Genomic DNA, 23334 nt, shown 5'->3' with positions numbered 1-23334 from the left:
CCACATAATTCATTCATAAGATGCTTTCAAGTGTAGTGCCTACACAGCTGCAGTGCCAGATTTCAGCAGAGCATCCCTGGCCAGCACAGAGCAGAGTCACACTTCCTTTCAAGGCCTACAAGCTTTCCCTATCCTCTGACAATCTACAGATCACATTGAGAATGCTCACAGAGAATTAGTCTGGGAAATTATCTGCTCAATGTCAGAGAAAGAACAGCCTTTCCTCCTTATAAGAAAGCCTTTGGGTCTGACTTATGATTTTGCCAGCATTCTGTTTATGGTTAGCTGCAGGTTCTTTGTTAAAAGCAGGATTTGACTCTGTATGCCTAAAACTATGTGTTGTTTCTCTGATGCAAAAATGGCCACTGAACATGTTTCAAACTCAGTGCTGTAGAAATGTTGCAAATTTTTATATGGATGAGATATTTTAACCCCATTACTTAATCCCGTTACATTAAGAAGAATATGCCACTAAAACAGCTCGGAAGATAAGTTATAAGACAAAATATTTAATGAAGGCTGGTGTGGAAGCACAGTCAGTTGTGGTTGGTGCTTCTTGCAATAGCTTTTTCAAGAGACACAGAGTCTCCTCCACAACTAGTGATTTAACCCATTTTTTTCTTCTAGAGACAGAAGATTTGGAAAGTCCATGTAAAGTAAGAGAATGTCTATGTCTATTTTTCATTTAGATATTTACTTCTACAGAAAACTCGGGAAGACGCTTTAAGACACCATAAACATCGGTCTGATAATGAATAAATAATAACAGAAACAATAAATAATTACCTTCAAGTGTTTCTCCCTCTCCAGAAAGGGCATCTCCGGCTCCAGAGGCATACAAGGCAGACACAGTCAGTGCATACCTAGTGGCTTGGTCCAAGCCTTTCAGCACCTTAGAGGTGGTGTCACCTTTCACAGTCACTTCCTTGGTTTCACCTCCTGCGACTGGAGTGTATGTTATAAAGTACTGCTGCACTTTGCCAGGAGCAGCACCCCAAGACAGCTTCATTGTTGATGTTGTAGCATCAGAAACTCTCAAATTCCTTGGATTTCCTCGGACTGCACATGTTAAAAGATGTTGACAAAAAGTTGAAGCAAGCTTAATTTCTTGGTTTATCTTTAGTTTAACACTACATAGGATTTTATGCTAAAAAAATTTCTCTAATAGGCTGGACCAACCCTGCTACGGTGTATCTTTACTGTAATCAGGACTGTACATTCCCATCCCCACCCTCCTGAGGCAAAAATGCACAATAATGTCCATTTTTTTTTTCCTGTTAAAGCAGGCTCAATCCTGGAGCACTTATACATACTAGCACCTCTAGATATGCTCAGATTCAACAAAGATCCATGTTGAAGTCACTGTATTCAGAATCAAGTCAAAGATGACAAATGAAATGTGAAATTAACACGTTTTGGTTTCCTAAAGAGGTCTTTTTGATGACGACTTTCATGGATCAGTGAAACTTCAACAATGATCAGGACAGTCACACTTTTGGTATTCTCTATATTTTGTTTAATCAGGCATGATACGTGTTAAAGGATCATGCATTTTCACATTCACTAAATCTACAGTGATAACTTGAGAAAATTAAATGTTCCATTAATTTCTTGCTAAACATTCAGCACAAAGTGCAAACAGAGTCTGAATTTATATCAAGTATATAATTTATATCATTGACAATATAAAGAATCATGGGAACAACTAATTAAACATACAAGTAGATTCTTCACCCAAGTTACCTTGCCATATCAGGTTCAAGATACTATATTTTAAAATGAAATACTGCAATTTTGATAAATTCTATTGTCTTACGTTACCTCTCAGCTAGGCTTGAGCAATGTTATAACTCTCTGTTTATCTAAGATAATATATATGGACTATGTGGTTTATTGTCCTTTCAGTATGAATATGTCAACATGCAGCAAGTTTTTCTCATGCTTACTATGTTCACAGCATTGATCATGTACCTTCATCAGTTTTTGCATATCCATTCAATGAATTCCCAGGCCCAGACTGATACTCAGGAACAACAGAAACTTCATATCTTGTATCTTGGATCAAATTCTGCAGAGTAGTTGACCTATCATTTGCTGATACAGTCACTTGCCTCCTTTCTCCTCCAGTAAGTGGTCTATAAACAAGCCTGTACCTCAGGACATTTCCTGGTGCTGGAGTCCAGCCAACTACAAAGCTATCAGTAGTTTCATCTGTAATCCTTAAGTTTCGAGGAGCACCTTTAACTGCAAAAAATATACACATGTAAGTTGTAAATATTTGTCTTTAATGAAGAAGTGTCTGAAGCAAAACCACGTCAATCATTCTGTTAGCTCATCCAGGTTACCAAAACTGCTTCTATTGCCTACCCATTGCTTTAGGGTACACATATCTTTTGTGATTTCTGAAAATTTAGGATCATAGTTACATTCAGCAGTGGAACAAAGTTGCCTCCAAAAGTACATTCATCCCAGTTTATACAACTGCTTCTGAAACTTAAGATAGTCTGACTGTGTTTAGTGGTAACAGTAGAACTGAACTGTGTAAGGGACATTTGGGCATAGTGAGGAAACTTCTTAACACAACAAATGATAAAAGTTTCCTTGCTGCATCCATTTGATTCTGCACCCATTTCATTGGCAGTTGTTAGATACACCTGACTACACACCCAGCTATCCTGTTTCCAAGAACAAACAAGGAACAAAGAGCAAAAAAAACCCCACCAAACCAATTCTATTTCTCTGAATTTCAAACAAAAAATATTTTAATTGAAATACAAGTTGCATCTAATGTTTAAAAAAGGTTTCTTCATTTAGTCTCTAATTCAAAGAAATGGCTTGTTATCTTAGAAAGTAAAGAAAAAAAAAACTGTGGTGAATCCTTTAACCTAGCCTGCTCCTTGACAAAAGATACAGCAGTTCATATGAGCTCAGTGGGCACAGGAAAAAGACTTGACTCTTCCAACAGAAATTAAGATCCACTGTACTGCACGCTGCCTAGCAGCACATAACATTGTCACTTAGGGAAAAAAAGTTCTGATTTTTTGTTGTTTGCTATCTATATTCCAAAAGTACTGTTCTTCAAAAGTAAGAGCAGAGTAATTAATAATCCAAGTTTTATAGAAGAAACTTGTTTTCTATTAATCCGAAACACAATACTCAACCTCAAATTCTTTAAAAGCCTGAAACCAAAGTTAATTGCCAAGAAAGCCATCTGGCTCAAACTGTTAGCTAGATCTGCATGGAGAGCTGCTGATGTTTACGTGGCTGTAGAAGAACTCTGTCTTCTGAGACGTGCTGGGACATCATCAGATCACAATGTTAATAATTATTTAAGGTAGTATCAGTTACAAATGGGAAGGCAGATTATTTTTATTAAATCTTTTCCTTCTCCTGTTCCTTATGCACACAAGATACATGTTCTATCAGCCAAGAGTTGTCTGTTTTCCTAAGGGAAAATTATTCTGGCCAAAATATTCTGACTGGTACAGTCATGGAAATGTGCACGCTGACAGTGAAACCTGTATCTTCCAAACTTAACATCCAAACTAAGCAATTTTATAAGTGTTTATTTCTATCAGTCTTAAGAGGAAAGAGCAATTAACAAATCTTCAACCTGTTTCTTTTGCTCCCTTGGAACCATTTATGTCACCAAAGGTCACAAATGACAGCATGGAATAATGAAAAAGAGTAGATCAATATTTTTAAAAGCATGATTTAGAGTAGACTGAGTGTTCAACTACTGGAATAGCAAATCATATCTACTGTCATGCTGCTCTTTTCAATCAGGAGAAATGCATCATGGCAACTCTAACAAGGAAAAGTAAAGCTACCATGCTTAAATTTACAGCCACTGGTCACATTAAACACATGGACATCAATGGAAGTTTTGAATCAGTTATTGGATCAGACCAATGAATTTCTCATAAAAAAAAGTTAACCAAAACTCAAGGCTAGTGTATATAAAAAAAGATTTCTATTAGTGTTATATTAGATGCAGACATAGCAAATTGTGTAGGCACACATTTGTCTTTAAATGTATTGAAGTCAACATGCATTCCTGCATCAATCTCATAATTATTAAATAGGGTAGAATAGAACTGAATAGTTCCATTGGAAAGGATCTGCAATGTTCATCTAGTCCAAGTTGAGTCTATATTGACAATTATTCATGCCATGGAATTTATTATCGAGAGCACACTACTTCACTTGAAAGCAGGCCACTGCAAAGGAACACAGCAGAGGAACGCAGCCAACCTCAGAAAAATTAAATTGCAATCTTAGCAACTTAATGCTTCCATATTATTAGAATTTTAAATCTTTACTGAATGCACTGAGATACAATAATGTTTATTCTCATCCTGCATGGCAGCACAGCTTTTCAGCCTTACTTGGCTCTTCCTCATTTCCTTGTTCTCCAGCTAAGCAAATTCTTATTTGAACATGTGAATCCCTTGTATCTGAGAATAATGGGAATCTTACCTTCTAAGGTGGTCTCCTCTCCATCCAAGGGAGGGCCATCACCATCTTCATATTCAGAAATCACGCTGACTGCATAGGTTGTTTCAGGTAGTAAGTTGGTGAGAACTGAGCTGGTACTTGAAGCTGGTACAGAAACAATGAATTCATCTCCACCAACTGCTACTTTATATTTAATGAGATAGGACAAAACCTCAGGTCCAGCTGGAGACCAGCTCACTTTGAAACTCTCTGATGTTATGTCAGAAAAGACCATGTTCTTTGCAGGTACGTAAGCTGTATGAAAATAAAAACGTGCATATGAGGCATACTTGCCAGAATATGTTAAACACAAAATTTATAAAATAAATAATTAAATGTTCTTCAATAATTGTATTTATTCTAATTTAACAGATTTTTTTTTTTTGCATGTGCACAAGATTTGTTTTCTACGCTTGTTTATATCTATCAAATTTCAAGAAGATCATACCTAGGCTGCCTAAAATCATTCACAGTAAGTAGAAGCACTACTCACTGATTTCTAGATAAATGAAAACAGTCCATCTAAAAAATATATATATTTATGAAAACTTAATTTAGAATCTGATTATCAAGTTGTGTTCCCTACTTCATATGTCCAATGAACAGCAATGGAAACTAAAAATTATTGGGGTTTTTTTTTCAGGTCTAGATTAAAAATAAGACAAAATAAAAACCAGTATTTTTTCGGGAATGAAGTCAAAGGGAGAACAAGGAATTTGACACAAGGAACAAACACAAATCTGACATCCTGGGCTTGTTTTGCTTGGCCTAGTCAGCCTGTCAGTGGGGATCTTAAAACTGTTCAAGCCCTCTAAAATAAAGGCTGCTTTGCTGGTTTGTTCCTTAAAGCTATCCTGAAACAAAAGGTTTAATTTTAAAGAGAATTGGGCTTTCAACAGTGGGGACTTTTCAATGTTAGTGTCCTACTAAGCATAGATAGGGGCACTGTGGGTGCAACTAATCACAAGTACCTTTATCTGACCGAAGATGGTAATTTAGAAAACTTTTGAATGTTAAACATTATCCATGCTGGCCTAATTTGGATGCAGGTGAAGACTTTCATGTGCTCTTCACTTCAGTCTGTACAGTTAGATTGCAATCACTATCACCTAGCATCTGCTGTCTCAAATTGTCTTGTCTAAGCCCATTTCAGAGGGCCATTAATTTTACCCAAAAACTTAATCAAATTGCCCTCTAGAGTCGTTGGCCTTATTTCATTGCCTTTGAACATCTAAAAGACAAGCTTAGACTTGCCACCTCATTTTGTAGAGCTAAAAAAAGAATGCTCTGGTGTTTTACTCAAGACATTGAGTGCAAAAGCAGAGCATATCCACTAAGATCATTCCAATAGGCACACATTTTATTAGCTTTTTAGATATCTAACAGGGGTGGGGGAAAAATTTTCTCAAATATTTTTTTTTTTTTCATTTCCATTTATCCATTAATGTCATCTGTTGCTTTTAATATATTTGAAAATGAGAAGCAAATCCCCAGTTATTAAAATTATCATTTGTATATGGACAATTTCATCAAAATAAATTCTTTAGGTAACTATAAGCACAAAACATTGGTTCAGATCCTCTTTTCATTGCATTTTCTACATTCCTGTAAGTAAGTAATAGTAGTTGCTTACATTTTCTCCTTATAGCAGCCAGCTCCTGCTCAATTCGTAGACAGACAGACTGTGTAAGTTCAAATGATATTCTTTGAAAAGCATCAAAATCTTCCACTGTGTAAACATGGGTGTCCGCAGGAGGTGATGCGATAGCTTCCAACTCTGTGCGCACTGCATCCTTCACACCAACTGCAAATATTTCTACATCTGCATCCCTCAGCTTAATTGCAGGTTCTTTAAAAGCATCTGATGATTTTCCATCAGTGATAAGAATCATTACTCTCGGCACATTTGGTCTTGATCCTTTGCTGGTAACAAATACCTTCTCCCTCACGTATGTCATTGCTTTGCCTGTGTTGGTAGATCCACCTCTGTAGGGGAAGGTGTTAATAGCCTGAATTATGTCTTCCACTCTGTTGTATCTGTTCAAAGAAAACTCCATATGGGGATCTCTGCTGTACTGGACAAGACTTATCTGTACTTTTCGAGGTGATATCTCAAAGCTTTTAACCAACACTTCCAAAAAGGCTCTTACTTTGACAAAATTGGCAATACCAATGCTGTAGGAACCATCCACTAAAAACACAACATCAGCTTTTACATCCACACCACGTGAGCATTCTGCAAAGGAAAAGAACAATCACTGTAAATGGATTTTCAATAGCCACATAGCATTACAATCGCATCTGTAGTTTGTATATCACACACAACTGCTTATAAATAAAGTAAACCATGCTAAGCAAAGCTGTGTCTCAAAAATAATAAAGGTATAATATTAAAACAAGCATCAGAGATTTCATCAATGAAGAGAGACAATTTGAAAATTAGGTGGTTCCAAACTCACCCACTTGAACTTTTATTTGTTGTGTTTTTTCCATTATCGTTATTGGCTCACTGGGGGTCAGTCCTTTCATTGCATAAACATTAATTTGATACTCTGTGTCTGGAGAGAGATCTTTAACATTCAGAGCAGTTGTCTGAGGACCCACACTCAGTACATGCTGTTTTCCCCCAGCTATCATTGGAATGAACTGCAGACGATAGCCAGTTATTTGGCTTGTGGATGGATCCCAAGTGATTCTAACAGACTTTGAGGAGACTTGAGTTGCCACCAGATTTGAAGGAGGCTCCACCACTGAAAGAAATCAAAACCAAATCCAAATATTAGGTACAATTTATAAACATATTTGCTTAACAGTTTTTATTTCTGGAATAAGTTTAGTTATCTTTGCTTGATCTTTACTAAAAATCACTTTTGGGGGTTTTTTTAGCATAAATAGACAGAAATTAATTACAGGACAGTCCAAATGAGACATCAGTGAGAGGGCAAAAATATGAGCAATGCATTTGTGGTCCCCCAAGTATAGCATAAGTTCCAGAAGTGCTGCCCAGCTCTAAAACTGCTTCAATCAAAAGTGAAGGAACCACTTACAGGAACACGGTAGAAAATGTGAATAAATGCAGACTTGAGCAGAATACTACAACAGCAGAGTCATCTCTACTGCCATTTTTGTCAAAGAATAACTAGTTATTAAAACCTTACAGAGAGAGGAAGCTGCAATGATATAGCTTCATGTCTTTATTTTTTCAGTTTTCTCCAGTTTTCATGCTTTGGTTCTCAATGGTTCTCAATCCATTACATATTTTGACCCTTCACCAAGTAATTTTTTTCCCTTTAATACATTTTTCCACAGAAGTGATGCCTGTGTCCAAACTGCACATCACTGTGTTGCCTTTGAAACTATGGAATAATGGAGCTATTCCAAATCTGCTACACCACATGTTCTGTTATCCTGCATTTAAAGACACAAAACTGAAAACAGTTTTCCACACTTGCTAAGTGAGGCAACAGATGAAACTCCATAAATAAAGCAAAGGAAGTAGGAATAGTCTCTTCAATAGACATTGGGATAAACTGAAGCTACAAATACATTTTTATAAAGTGTCTCACCTTCTTCCCCACTAACCAGTTCACCTAGTTGTTCATCAACACCGGAGCACACTTGCAAGATAATTTCATTCTGTATATCCACAATTCCATCAAAATTGGCCACATTGAACACATGCTTCAGTGACGGCTGAGATGCAATTAGTTTGAGTTCCTTTGCATCTGCTGCTTTGATACCTAGAAGTTGTAATAGACAGGGCTATGGTTAAGTAGCCATAAAATACAGACACCTTCAACATACCTGTGAAGTATTAAAACATCTTGGGGTAAGGCTGAGTTTAAATTAGTTCTGCCTTCTGTCATGATCAATAATCAAACCAGAAAATAATGATTAATGAAATGAGGTGGCAGACTCGATTTTCAACCAGGGAAAATAATGTGGTGTGAGAATAAGGCCAAGGTTTAAACTATGCTAGTCAGTCATATTAATCTCCACGTAGGAGCTACATAATTACCATCAAATTAACACAAGTGGTGTGTTCCACTCTGGAGGGCACAAATGACCCCATTCAAGGCATAAATATGAAAAGAGGGGCATAATGAAATTTTTCAACCCCACTGTCTGCAAAACTTATAAATTAACTCTTTTATCTCTCAATCATTAGAAAAACTCAACATACCCAAGGAAAAAACTTCAACTCCTATGTTGCGAAGCTCTCTTGCAGGAATTTCTACATCATCTTGAGCTTTTCCATCAGTAATGACAATGGCTACTTTGGGAAAGCCTTTTCTTGCTCCAGCAGACTCAGTGAAGGTGTTTTGAACAAGGTAATCAATAGCCTCACCTAAAACAAACATCACAAGTTGTGTGTTTTTAGACTTGTATAACTAGGATATGAAGCAAATTTGAACTATGAAATGAAATGCTTGAATAAGCATGTATGTGGGAAATCTGTACCTGTCATTGTGTTGCCACCTTTGTAAGGTATCCTTTTAATTGCATCAATAAGATCACTTCTTCTGAAATACTGATTTAAATTGAACTCTGTTCTTGTATCTGAACTATACTGAACAACTCCAACTCTTGTCTTTTCTTCCCCAATGTCAAAAGCTGATACAAGGGCAACCATGAAGTCCAGAATATATCCGAAGTTATTTCTTCCTACACTCCATGAACCATCTACCAGGAAAACTAAATCTGTCATTGCACTTATGGAGCATCCTGGAACACAACAGGAAAAAAAGGAAAACCAACTCTATTAGCAAATTAGCAATTGCATTCTTACAAATCAGTGAGAAATGTCTAATGGAAACTTAGTAGGTAAAAGCCAAAGCAAACACATATTTAAAAGATTGGTCTTATCTGGGATACTTTGCTTGGGGAAACATTACTCACATAAGTGAACACTCATATGAGTTTTCGTACAGCCATTATCAAAAGGGAACTGCTTTGAGACACCTTTCACACTAATCCACAAGATCTGTTATGCCACAACAGATGAAAACACCCATACAAAACCTTTTGCAATGATTTGATGTTACAGAAAAATTTTATTTTGTTATCATTTGTGCCTCACATCTTTATTTTCCCATTGTAGCTGCACAGGTACTTCAGCAAAGCCTTTTATCCACAGCACAACACCTTTTGTTGATAGGACCGTGACACTCATGGACTTGCTCAGGTTAGTTGCATGAAATCCCTAGTTTCAGTACCAGCTTTGCACCTTAATCTTTCAATGTAGCTTATCTTTCTATCACAAGTCCCTTAACAAGTTTTCTTAATTCTACACAACTTTACAAGTTAACTTCTTGGTAGGTAGCACAGAAGCACAGTTTAACTTTGTGAGCTAGACTTCAGATAAGATAAATGTCAGATAAGTTGAAAAGCAAAGCACCTTACTTTGTAATTGAGCCTCAACCTTCTTTTCCTCTGGTATCCCTGGGCCGCCTGTCTGAACTACACAAAGCACAACATACACAAAATGAATGAGGGAAACACGGTTATATTTTTAAACGTCAAAGAAAAGCACACAAGGAATTAGAGACATGCATCTAACAAGCCTCAGAACACAAAAATACAAATGCAGGTTCTGAAAATATCACCTGTACTTTCAGATTTGACAACATAGTATTCAGCAGGACACAAAATACAGAAAATGTAAATATCTAAGAATCTTCTGTATTTGTACATCTTGTAGAGTCATTTCCTGACAATTAACTGCAACATGCCTGGAAGAAATACCAGTATTACCCTTCTCTATCACCTAAAAGAATTGATAATTTTCCCATGGTTCTTTGTGAAGCCTGAGACATGATACAAAATGCGTCATAGAAAAGAGTCTGCTGTGCATTTTTATTTAATTAAATTTATTTTATGTTTTTTAAACTATTAATATAAATTATTAAAGCTTAAATTCCATATTTTAGTATGCATTTAGGTCTATTGTGTCACATTTTATTATTATTTGATTAATATAGTTTGCTTTCTCACACAGGATGCCAGTTCAATTCATTTGTTACTGAGGTCAATGATTGTCTTCCCCCTGAATCCAGCAAATGCAATTTATTGGAAGGAGGTATAGCTCAAAAAACATAGTGGCCTCCTGCCAAGAATTCTACAGAGGTTGGCAGACACTCTATCCATGTTAGTATCCTTTGACCTCTTGTAAATTTTCTCTGCTTCCACTAGGACTAATAGAAAAAGGCTGTTCAGACAGCTCCATTGAAGGAGAGTTTAGGTATGCGGCAATTTTGTTGGAGAACTGGATCAAAGCCAAGTTTTGTGAATGACCACTCAATTATCTTGATTGGCTTTCTAATTGTACTGCAGCTACTTACTTGTCAGCTGGCCAAAAACAGGCAGACTCTCCTCTCTGTCGTCATATGAAGCTATTGATACAATATACTCTACATCAGGTGTAAGATCTGATATGACAGTTTGGGTAGTGCTAGGTGAAAGAGTAAATTCTTTAGTAGGTCCATCTGCAATAAATATATAAAACACTCAATGCAGCCTTAAAATACAATATTGGTAAGCTGATTGTAAAACAAAATGCAATAGGCAATAACCTATCTCAAATCCAATAATTTTAGAATTGTACACTTTCTGTTTTCATGAAGTATAAATATTGAAACATGAAATTTTAGGCCAATGTGATTTTTTTAATAGTGAAAAAAAACGCTAAAGTGTTTGATAAATTCCAGGAAATTTGAAACTTGATATGCACATACAAAATATACTATCATCTAATAAATCATGTCCTGTTCTCATTCAATATCACTTTTACACTGATTATTTCTAAAAGTGAAATAGAATAATGGCTGTCTTACATAGCACAATACAATTTTTGAACTTTAGGGTGAAAGCACAGAAGAGGAGCAGAGTGATGATTCTACACCCTTTTTGCTCCCTACAAAGCAAAGGCATCCAAAACTTGCAGTCCCAAAATGGTAAACACTAAGGCAAGAATAGCTCTAACTTGGAAGAAAAACTGGTTTTTCTCTATGCCCTCTGCAGCTACCCAGCCTTGATCACCAGCTTACAAAAGATTTTAATGGCTACTCTCATACCTAAGTTAGATATAGGCAAAAATAAACTCAACATTTCAAAACGTAATCACATTTAAAAAGTTGACAGAACTCACCATTTGTTGGAACCACAGTTATTCTGTAACCCACTATTGCATCTGGTGGCCTTTTCCATGACATTTGAACATTATGTTCATCTATAATTGTAAAATTCAAGTCTGATGGTGGATTAACTGCAAAAGATTTATACCAGGTAGATGTTTAAAATCTTGACCAAGTTTTGGCAAATGAATAAATAAAACAAGGTTGAGCAAAGCTTACTAAAATTGTCTTTGCATAAATTTGTTTCCAACAAATATAAAGATATATTGTTGGAAAAAGAGTAAAATAAAAGCTGACAAAATATGACAAAACATCAAAGAGTATATGCATTACAGAGGACAGCACAGAACATATGTTTCTTGAGTTGCCAAGACATTCAAGAATGGCCAGCAAAATCAAGCACAATAGAAAACACATTTGGATACATGTACAATGAGTTCACAGATAATCACCACATATGCAAACATTTCACATAACAATTAAAGGAAATTTTTTTTACATGCTGGGTGCAATCCGTACAAGCATGCCAAATCACAACCTGCTTACAATATCATGAGATCATTTAGGATGTGGAGAACACAGTACTCTTCTAATTAGACATCAAAGAATTGATCAGCTTTTAAAATATAGTCTCTGCATATGATATTTCTTATCAATTTCACTGAATCTAGAAACTTGGCAGAGAAAATTAACTATTTAAAGAATACAGGAAAAGACTGGGCATTTAATGTTCAGTAAAACAATTTCTGTCAGGGTCTAGATAGGAATATACATGCAAAATGTATATCAGCAATAATGATACACTGATGTATCATTATATTCCAAAATATGGAGAATATGGAGAACTCCACCCCTTTGTTCCTAGAAGCCACTAAAGTGACATACTTTGCATATAGCAACAAAGGATTTAGGAACTAAGGGAGTAATAAATGGCATTAGTAGTGGTTGCAATTTGCCAAAATATTCAAGCTGATGCAAAGTTCTCAAAAATAAATTCTACCTGTTTACACCAGATTTCTGTACAATTTCAAAGGTGTAAACTATTGTTTTCATGTTCCCTTTGCAGCAGGTGTACCCATACTAATAGTGGCATTTTAACATAAAATGCCAGTATGGTTCCAAACAACACAATGGTTAATTATGAAAAGACAACATCAAAATATATTTAAGGACATTTATTTTACAGAATTTATAGAAAATGGCAAAGAGGGCACCAGTGAACTGAACAAATGACTGCAAATAAAATTTGTAGGAGCTGATGACAGAAGTAACTGAACAGTACAGAAAGAAATAGTTTATATATGCTAATTTGCAGCATCATGCATACATAAATGAAATGTTGATTATTGGTTTTTTAGCTTCCCACAATGGACAAAGCCTCCATGTACAAGGTTCATTACACAAAGACATTTAATAAATATTTTATAATGATATTCTCTTTTTAAAATTGTCATGCTTATTCATGCAGTATTTTACTGACTCACTGTCAGTGCATGGTAGGTGTATTATATATTATTGTTTAAATAGGTCTACAAAGTATGATTAGATCCAGCCATACTTTCCTTAACTACTAGTAAGAGAGTTTTGCAGGCATTTTTAAAAGAAAGATCTTCTGTTTCATAGAAGATCTCCATCATATGTCAGATTTCATATCAGATCTGAATATAATTTTAAAAGCAGATAAAGTAGTAAATGCTAGAATGTTTAATTATGAAAAGGCACTGTCCAATTACAAAAAGTAAAACTGAGCTAAAAATATATGACATTTTTTTCCTTTTAATTTTCTGTAATTTCCAACCAGAGGATAATATGGCTTTATAATAGTGATACAATAGATAACACTAGTACTGAAGTAAATGTTATTTTTCCTGTTGTCCATACACAGGCAGTGAGATTAGCCCATTAACCTGCATGCACAGTTTATTCATCAGTTTATGAGCACCACAATGCTAGAGATGGCAGAGTAGTTACTTAGTATCAAAATCATGCAACATGTGTTAATAGTAAAATACATTTAGATGATAAGAATATCATTATAAAATATTGTTTCAGTAGCAATGGCTCAGGACAAATTTAATGCAAAGGCAGAGACAACTGACCTGAGCATGCTTTTAAAAAAATTCAGTACATGGAAAAAGTAGCACCACCAACCTTGCAAGTAAATTGGCATGTTGCAGCAGAGACTTTAGGCTTTAACTGCTGAAGGACAGCAGCAGCCCAGCTTGTTGATATCCAAATGACCGGATTCCAGATAAACTGAAAAAGCTGACTGTGAGGAAAAGTCTTGAGCATTTTAAAGAATGGTTTTCCTTTTTATGAAAATTCAAATGTGGGTCTTGGCAGGTAACAAGAATAGTACATTGACACATGAGTGATGCATCCATTAATCCAGGTGATCATAAACAATGGCATTGCAGGGGAACTTGAAGGTCCCCTTGTCCATCCCATGGTCAAGACAAGATTGGCCACCCTCTGTCATTCCCGACATGTTTTCCTCAGATCATTCTTAAAGACCTCCACTATTGTCAAGACTGACAGCTTCCCACAGAAATCGCTCCAAAACCTCACTGCCTTTATCATCATAGTTATTTCTGACACCTAATCCCCACCTTCATTGCTGTACTTAAATCCATTCATTCTCAGCCTATGGCTGGCTTATCAAACTCAACCACGGAATACTTCTCTCATAGAAATCCAAAAAGGAATCTTTCTTGAGTGAAAAAAAAAAAAAGCTCTTTGGATCCAATGTCATCAAAATGTCTTCCAGATGGCTTTTGATACTCAAACAGAATCTCCAAAACATCCATGGACCTTCACAGGGGTCAGATTTCACCCAAGTGAAACCAGCTGTGGGGTGATGACCAAACCATGGTCATATGATTGAGAGTAGTAAGCTGATCTGAAGTACAGAAAAATGTTTAGATGATAAAAACCGTATTGTGATAATAAAACAGGGCAACTGTTACTCCATCTCATTAAAATTCTTCTTCTAGAAGGGAATTCACCAGTGGAAAAATAATACATTTGCAATACTGAATCAAACCAGAGTCTAGCAAAGAAATGCCCCTTGTTGTAGTAGGAGTTTGCCCCTTTACAGGGACAAACCTTAAAATTTCACTCAACAGAATCTTATGTGTGAGTGCAGCTTAACTCCAGCAAGCAGTCTTGATGTCAGGCTACTTGCAGCAGTGAAGTTGCACTTATTCTTAGTGTAGTGACACTGCTGATCCTGTGTCCATCAACATCCATGCCAAACCTCCCACTGACTTGTCAAGCTACAGGGTCATGATCATAATGTGTCATGGTGTTGTAGTATTGCCTTCATACTATGATCCAATCCTGGATGCACAGAAATGCATGGCTCCCCTATAGGTTTCCAGAGTAGCAAAAACATATCCTGCTGTACAACAATCATGCTTCCACAGCATTAATTTTGACCACTCTTGGAACTGTGTTATGATCACTTCCTTAACAGGATCTTCTATATTATGCACCACAAAAGAAAAACAAAAGAAAAAAATCAGACAGAATGTACTGAAAACATTGCCAGTTTTTGTGTTATATACACATGTAATAAGGTTATAATTTCAGAAACAAAAAAAAAAAAGAGGGCAAAGCATCTTTCTCATGCTATGCAGGTCTTGCATGTCTTATATTAGCTTGTATCATTTCACAGGAAATATAAAAAAATTACAGCTTTTTTCAGATAACACAATGTGACTGCTAGAGGATCCCAGCGAATACCTTAAAAGGATAGAAATAAAATGTAACTGCAATATCAAGTAATTTATATCTAGAACCAGATTTAGAAGTGATATAAGTTGGAAGTAGTTGCCATCCACAATCCCTATGTGAAAAATATTTTGTGATTCCATCACTAGAAAAGACACACTATAATTAGCATGTAAAATAATGTGCCAGCCCATGTTAAAATATCATACAATCTACAGAAGCTGAAGAGTAAGCTCAGCCTTACCATCCCAGTGATAAGGCCTCAGGCTGGAAGGTGGCAGAACTCTTCATTTACTATTTTTTTCAGAAGTGGCATGAATTTGGTACAACTAACTAGATCATGAGCCCAGTTAAGCTCCTCTGAAGCCTGCTTTGTCAATGTGACTGGAATGACCTACAGCCTAGAAATGTAGTAAAGGGCAACTTCTAAAAAGAGCAGTTCTCAGACTTGTTAGGTATTCATTGACAATCCCAACACAGAAATTTTGCCATCTGTGTCTTTGCATTTTTTAATTTTATATATGTTTATGAAACTTCTTCAAATTTGAAGATGCAAAGCTCATAAATGCACTTTAAAAATTTCCTTTAAAACTATATACCTATACAAATAAAGACATACATATCTCGACCTAACCTATATATATACACACATTGTATATATGAATATTTACCAAATTTTACACTTGTGTGCACATATATGTATATGCATGTGTATATACACTTACACATGCATGCATATTTTGCTTCTAATTAGCAGCAGGAAAAAGTAAAGTCACCCTCACGTATACAGAAATTTCAATTTCACATGTCAATCTACATGGCTCTCTATTTAGGAACTTGGAAATCAGCAGCTTCTTTCTCAAAAGATATTGCCATCAAAAGATAATAAAATAATGGTTCTACCAATGAGTTTCAAAACTTCAAAAGTTTCAGCTATCTCAGATCACCTCTGAATTATTCAGTCAATGAAAATTAATGTACTCAATGCAGATTCATTACAAGCCAAAAATTCTAATCCTTTGTAACTGCTATGCTGCAATTATTTGTCACTTATTACACTGGTGTCCTGGTAACAGATTTTTCACCAGACAAACCTTTTTATGCAAAATACAAAGGTTCCACACCTGGATTAGTGATGCCCTCCTTCCCTACCTCCAGCTTAGAAAACCAATTCCTGAAAAACTGAAAAGTCAGCCCCTTCAGAAGCTCAGTTAGGCTACACAAAACCAATGATTTCCTCATTTCTTTCCTGTGCCTTTGAAAATCCCTCTGTATTAAGAAACATAATATGCTACAGAAGCCATGAAAACATCACAGCAGTAACTGGAGGTTATAATTAATAGATTCTTCACATGCCAATGTACTTGACTATGACTAGAATAAGAGCCTTTGGCTCTTTGTGATCACAGATGAAAAAAATACTGTAACAGAAAAAAAATCTGACATGTGGACAGACATGGAATGCACTGGAGTATTGCTGTGCTGGACTAAAAAGGCACAAAACTTTAAGTATAAACAACTTTATGTCTAAGTATAAAATATAGAATCACATACGGGGAGTTTAAGCTGGGAGAGAGATATCAGAAGGATTGCAAAATAAAACAAGAAGAATTTCACTGTAAAAAAAAAAAAAGCAAAAATGCTGAGCATGAAAAGAGATTTGCTTCCTTGACCACCATAAACAAACAACTTCCCCAGTGAAAGGGCATGAGTGCATTTAGACTATATGTGGGCTTTCCCCCCTCTACTCCTACAGTGACTGCCCAACTAGAAACTCCTGTTCTGCTGTACCTCTGTAGAAAAGCTCTAGAGCCATTATTGCAGCTCACTGCTCATTGCCAAGAGCAGCAGAGCACAGCTCTCACAAAGGACTTCAGAGCAGCTGTGATACTGATGAAGAGCTAGTTTCATACTGGAAAGTTCAGGAATCTATGGACAGCAGCATCAGATAAACACCAGATCTCCTCCCAGGGGAGACTGAAAAACGAAAGCTGAAGGAGGGCAGAAAATAAAACAAAGCTTTTTCTTTCCTCTGCTCTAACCCCATCTTTCCACGTCATATCAAGAATTTTCATCACATTAAATGGCTCTCTCTCTTATTCTCCTCTCACCTTTTCATCCTATCAAGTGTCTGCCCACACCTTTGGGAAAGAAATTTTAAAATGCATATCCTGTGAATGGTATGTGGAGAGTCAAAAAGAACCAAGAAAAGAGACACAGGACTGACTAGTGGGGGAGGATAGCTTTGCCACAAAGTGATCTGAAATTTGGAAAAATAAGACCAAGGGACAAATGTTCACAGGAGAAAGTCAGTTCAGCAAACAGGATCTAAGATGCAATTACACCAAAATAAAGTAAATACGTAAGTAAGGAAATAACTTGCTAAAGTAAATAAGATGCAATTTAAAAAATTATGCAATCTTGCAGCACAAAATTAAAACAGTGCAGAAGAATGATCAGTATAGTGCAAACAAAAGTCCACTGTAAAAATCTCTACAAAAGCAATTCCCACCACAGCAAGTTCTAAGGCAGTCCTAGTTTTGAACTTTCATTTTCAGCACCACTATTTCTCACTCCGTTTTCAGCACCACATTTTTTCACCCCACACTTCCCTGCTCTTACTTCAAAACTCTGGAGCTAGGAGAATTTTCTCATAGAAAGAAGATCACTGTAAATTAGTTATTTTATTTATCAAACATTTTTGAGTGCAAAGTAATGTAAGTTCTGTCCAAGAGCCCTCTGCAACTCTCAAGATCAGGTTTTATCCACTCTTTTCCTTGGCAATAGTGCATCCTCCAACATCTAATCAAGGTCATCCAGCTATGCTGTTATAACTCTGTTGCTCCAAATACATTTTTGTAGCTTGCTTTACCAGTGCTGAAGCTATGGCTGGTTTAGTCTACACTATAGCTAAATAAAACACCTTTGCTTACATTCCGAAATAACATACTCCACACATGCAAATCGTAGCACAGGACAACAGCAATACTAGTCCAGCTCTGAGTGAGATCCCTTCTAAGATGGGGAAGAATGCACAAACACATCCACTCCCTTCCTCCATCAAAAATGTACACTTTCTCTGCTTTCTCTGGCACAGCAGTTCTGCGTTTCAAATGCAGCTCTGAAATGACTTCAAATGACCTTTTTCGGTTCCTTTGCCAACAGCAACACAGCACAAGAGGAAGGCAGTGGACTGATTCTCTCCTAGGGTGACCAGATGTTGCACTACTGGCAAAAATGCCATCTTTTTCCAGAAAGCCAGTGTATTTTACATCTGCAAGCCCCAGGCGAGCACTATTACTACTGCCTGGGGGCCAAACACCGCAGAGGCATCTCTGACACCCCATGCTTTTAGAAGAGATCAGCCAAGGTGACCAGGTCCAGACAAGGGAGCTTGTGGCAGGCCATGATGAGGGAATTTTTTTCAGTTCAAGACAGAAAGGAATGCAAAAAAAAATAAATAATAATTATCAGTTGCTGGCTTCTGGCTTTTTCCAGTAAATCCAGGAGAGTTCACACCTATGATGGAGTCAGTTCCCAGAGGTCAGATCAAGTCATTTCAGTGCAGGACGTTCAGCCTTTTTATTTCCCCTGGAAGCCACAGCTGGCAGAAGCGCCACGACTATGACCAAAGAGCCAAGCAGCTCACACTGAAGGTACAGGACACTGTTGCTGTTAATCCATTGGGGAGCAAAGGCCAGGCCAGGCCATGTTGAGCCACACTGCGCCAAGTGTGGCAGTGAAGATGGGTCTCCCCAGGTCTTCAGCTGGAGGCAAGATGCTGCCAGGGCTCACAGGGGCCTCAGCTCCCAGAGAGACTGCGCTGAGGGCTGAGGAGGAGAAGAAAAAGGAAAGCCTTTTTGGAGGTGACGGTACCACCTGCATGCCAGAGCCTTGGAGCCCCGGCTGCCACAGCAAGGCCTGGCCCAGCCTTCCCTTCAGCAGTGCCCATGACACATGTCACAGCGCTGGCAGCACCTCCCAGGCGTGTTCCCCGGGTCAGACCCAGCACAGAAGCTGAAGTGTCCCTGAGGGAGGGTCCGGCCTCCCCGAAGCTCAGCCGGGGGTCGCCCCGCCGAGCAGGGGAGGCCGATGCACCGGCAGGCAGGCCGGTGGGGCGGGGGCGAGGCGGCCGGCCGGACACAACACACAGGCGCAGAGAGCCAGACTCTGTTGGAGCATTTTATTTCAAAGTTGCAGGTTGTTGAGTAGTAGGTTTTCCGTGTCCTCTCTCAACATTACTAAACGAAGCCAGAGACCAGCCCTTCTTGGTCCATCCTGGGGGCAGAGCCATGGCCCCGGCCACGCCGGGCTGCCCGCCAGCGGCAAAGGGCTCCTCGGGCCCTGCGCCCGGGTGGCCACAGCGGCTGGCCCAGGTCCTGCCTGTGGGGTGGTGCGGACAGCACACCAGAGGGACAGAGAGAGGGAGCTACGCTCCGGCCCACTAGCCGGGAGAAACAGAACACAGAAGGAGCTGGGCAAGGAAGGAGAGGCGTTTCTCTGAAGGAGAGAAAGAAAGAAGGTGAAGTATTCACACTCAAAAACAGAGAGGGAGAGAGCCAGTAGCTCAAGGCTGATTGTGAGGTTTGCTGGTCAGCGGGGCACCAGGGCAAGAGGGCAGGGAGGAGAAGGTTACCTTCAGCCTCGATGGAGGAGAGGAGGGTGGCTGCACACAGAGCAGCGACTGCCGAGCACAGCGCTGTCTTCATTTCTGCCCTTTCAGATCACAACAACATGAATGAATCTGCAATGATGGGGAAGGGAGGAAGGGGGAGAAACGAGAAGGAAATGATACATGTGGATTAAAGGATTGCGTGGGTGTATTCATGAAACATAAAAAAGACAAACCGTGGATTTCGCTTTGTTCCCTTATCCCCAGCCCCCACCCACGGGACCAGGTTGAAACCTCTAGACTTGAAAGCTGTCCAAGACGACGAAAGATCTGTGTGACTAACTGGGGAGTCTCGTCTCGCTATAATGTGCCTTTTGTTGCTGAACCCTTTCCAATCACAGTAAGCACACGAAGCTTTAACCCAGTTAGGGTTAATTTGATCAGGGAAGCGCAGTGAAGATCTGTGCCTCCGCACAGGCAGCAGCCAGAAGGGAGCTCCATGACTTCATCGCTGAATGTGATGATAGCTAATTCAGAGGTCATTCCTGCTTTGGATCAACTAAATGTCTCTTTCAGCTGGGGATTTTAATCGGCTCCTTTTTCATAACTGTTGAACCACTTAGTTAGCTTTGTTTTACTGGTCTCAAGGCAGTTTGGAAACTGTAATAAAACTTTTTTGAGGGGTTCTGCCTACAATTGCGCTATTCTTCATTTCTTGAAAGTCTGAAATAGGTTATACAGAAGTGTGTGTAACACACATCTGAAATTTGACACGTCTGTCTAGCCATGATGTTTCAACATCTGATAATTCATTTACATGTCCTGAGAGAAAATATATTTAAAATACACTATATAAAGCTGACAGGCATAAGAGTCTCACACCAACTGCTGGTTGTCTAGCAAAAGAAGTGAGATTAGGCCAAGTTAGTGGCTCCTAATTGCAAACAGCCATACCTTCATACCTATATGCTCCAATTCATGTAAAATTACTGCCAATTACTCTAGCAAAACTTTCCAAATTATTTCCTTGTCTAAGTAAAGTCTAGTATGAACCTACACATGCATGTAAGTGTTTCTATAGTTTCAGATTTTCTATCTCAAGAAGTAGGAGAGTGGCAATTTGTATGAATAAAGTCATACATGCATCATATATCATAATTAGGCTGGGGGAAAGACAATTCCAAAAGCAATTAGGTAACAAATTTTATCAGGAATGTTCCAAGAGCAAAACAAAAGAAGAAAACATAAATCATTAGTCTGCAGAAACAACTAAAAGGGAAAACTATATTCTTCTACCATCTAAAGAACTACCCAGCAAGGCACATTTGGTGGGAAGACGCTATGGAGATCCAGGAACTTCCCAGTTACTGATCTGAGCTTAATAGGCTTCATTTGAGCAGCTGTATATACTTGCCTTAGCCAAACGCCTTGACTGCACACGAAAATACCAAAATCTCAACAAAAATCTAAGTAAAGGTTTCAGTCTAATGGCAGTTCCAGTGGCTAAACAGAAAAGCAAGAGCAATATTGACCATAATGACACTAACACAAGAAAGGGCAAGGTTAGTATTAAGATGCTCTGAAAGCTCCAAAATCGTATCACTGCTCTGCGTGGGAAACGGCTGCCCCTGGGCAGATCTACAATATCCTGCAGTGAGTTGAAAGATCGCCTAAATTCAATGCTAAAGGACATTTTGTCCTGATAAGCTCGTGCAAGCTTTGACTGCCATCTTTTGATCGTTTTGAAAAGCAACAGAAATTAATCATCTCACAAAGGCATCTAGGAATTCTCCACTGCTGCAGGTCTTCCATTCCTGATACACGTTTTTATTTCATGAAATACACCACCTCAGCCAAAGCATTAATTTGCTAACCTAAAAACACTGTTTCCTTCTCACAAATTTAGGTGTGTGAAAGAAACCCTGGAGGTGACAGAGGACCCCTCCTGGCTCAGCATGGACGCAGCAGACTTTGTGTCAGTACTAAAGGTTTTCTCATTGATCTTTGGAGACCACTTAGAAAAAGTCAAACCCGGGCTTTCACACTGCCAATCCTATCTGAGGCTAATTCAACCTACAAAAGCTTAGCCAAAGCATTAAACCACACAATGCATGACATTTAACACTTTCAAGAAGAAAAAAACTAACGTAAACAGAAAAAGAAAAAAAAGCGCAGGAAAAGCCTATCAAAGATATAAAAAACTGGAAGCAGGACAAAGCATCACCGGCAGCTGCACACACAAGGGAGGGAAGCGAGAGCTCCTGCCAAAGCCGCAGCGGTAGCATGCCTGCAGGCGCCCTGGGCGCTGACAGCAGGCTCCGCCTGGAGCCTCCGGCCACCCTGAGCCTCCGTCTCCGGGACACCTCCGCCCCTGCCCGCCTTTTTGCCCAGGCACCCGTCCGCGGGCAGCGCTGGGGGCCGCATCCCGCCGGGCTTCCCCGTGCCTTTCCCGGGCTGGCAGCCAGCAGCCCCGGGGCGCTCTGCCCTGAGCCTCTCGGCCCGCCCGGCCGCAGCTGCAGCCGGCTCCGGCATGCCCAACGCGCACACGCTCCGTCCTCATCCCGCGGCAGCTCCAGGGGCTGCGTGCGCGGTGCGAGCGGACAGAGCGGGACGCGGGACGCGGCGGGCAGGGACCCCGCTCCTGCGCGGGCACACACACACACAGACCTTCCGGGGTGGCCGCAGGGCGCCGGGGTCCGTAACGGGACAGCTCCTCCGGCGATGGCTCCGGTGGTGCCCGCAGCGGCGGGAGCCGCAGCCGTCGAACCTGGATAAAGGGAGGAGGATTAAGGATGAAGCTCCGGGGGCACCTTGTGGAGGGAGCAGCAAGTAGCAGCAGCGGCGAATGAGGAGCAGCAGCAGCGGCAACAGTGAGCGCAGAGGAGGCGTCTCGATTACTGTAGCTCCCGATGCGAGGGGTCTGTCTGGGAAGACTTGCCTTCTCCAAGTGGGAAGAGCCTCTTCTCAATCTGCTACTTAATAGAGGGCTGTTCCCAACTCTCAATTTACCCTCGTAAGCGGTTACGAAACTTCAGGGAAGGTGGACTGCTGCCACCGGGTGATATATGCGCTGCTGTGCTCCAGCAAGGAAGGGGATCCACTTCTGGAAACTGGCGCATACCTCCGCGCATTCCTGCGGCATGAGACGGGAGCCGCGGCGGCAGCGCGCCCGGAGGCAGGGGCCCGGCCCGCCGCCCCCTCCCTCCCTCCCCTAGGCTTCCCAAACGGGGAGGACGCGGGAGGGCAGTGGAAAAATTGAGTCTCCGGGCAGGCTTCGACGGACGGCGGCGCGGAGGGTGTCCCCGGGCGGGGGGTTCCACGCAGCCCCCGCCGCCCCCGCGGAGGACCCGAGGCTGGGCT

General features: G+C 39.6%; 1 protein-coding gene across 8 annotated transcripts in view; it reads right to left on the bottom strand.

The window, feature by feature from the left end:
• Nucleotides 1–23334, bottom strand: part of COL12A1 (collagen type XII alpha 1 chain) — a 99873-nt gene extending 76539 nt beyond the window's left edge. For 2 of the 8 annotated variants that reach the window (XM_074538373.1, XM_074538374.1), the window contains exons 1-13: nt 22642–22782; nt 19999–20106; nt 11645–11761; nt 10839–10982; nt 9901–9957; nt 8959–9222; nt 8681–8845; nt 8064–8237; nt 6957–7247; nt 6131–6733; nt 4480–4752; nt 1972–2244; nt 787–1059 (exon numbers count right to left, since the gene is read on the bottom strand). In XM_074538373.1, the coding sequence (XP_074394474.1) occupies nt 787–1059; nt 1972–2244; nt 4480–4752; nt 6131–6733; nt 6957–7247; nt 8064–8237; nt 8681–8845; nt 8959–9222; nt 9901–9957; nt 10839–10982; nt 11645–11761; nt 19999–20071 (2707 nt within the window). In that variant the 5' untranslated portion in view covers nt 20072–20106; nt 22642–22782. The other 6 variants (XM_074538369.1, XM_074538368.1, XM_074538371.1 and 3 more) reach the window with 6 other exon arrangements.

This window comes from Zonotrichia albicollis, chromosome 3, assembly GCF_047830755.1.
Source record: "Zonotrichia albicollis isolate bZonAlb1 chromosome 3, bZonAlb1.hap1, whole genome shotgun sequence".
In the NCBI taxonomy this organism is placed as follows: Eukaryota; Metazoa; Chordata; class Aves; order Passeriformes; family Passerellidae; genus Zonotrichia; species Zonotrichia albicollis.
Note: the sequence above shows the minus strand (reverse complement) of the source record. Positions and strands in the feature narration are given on the sequence as shown.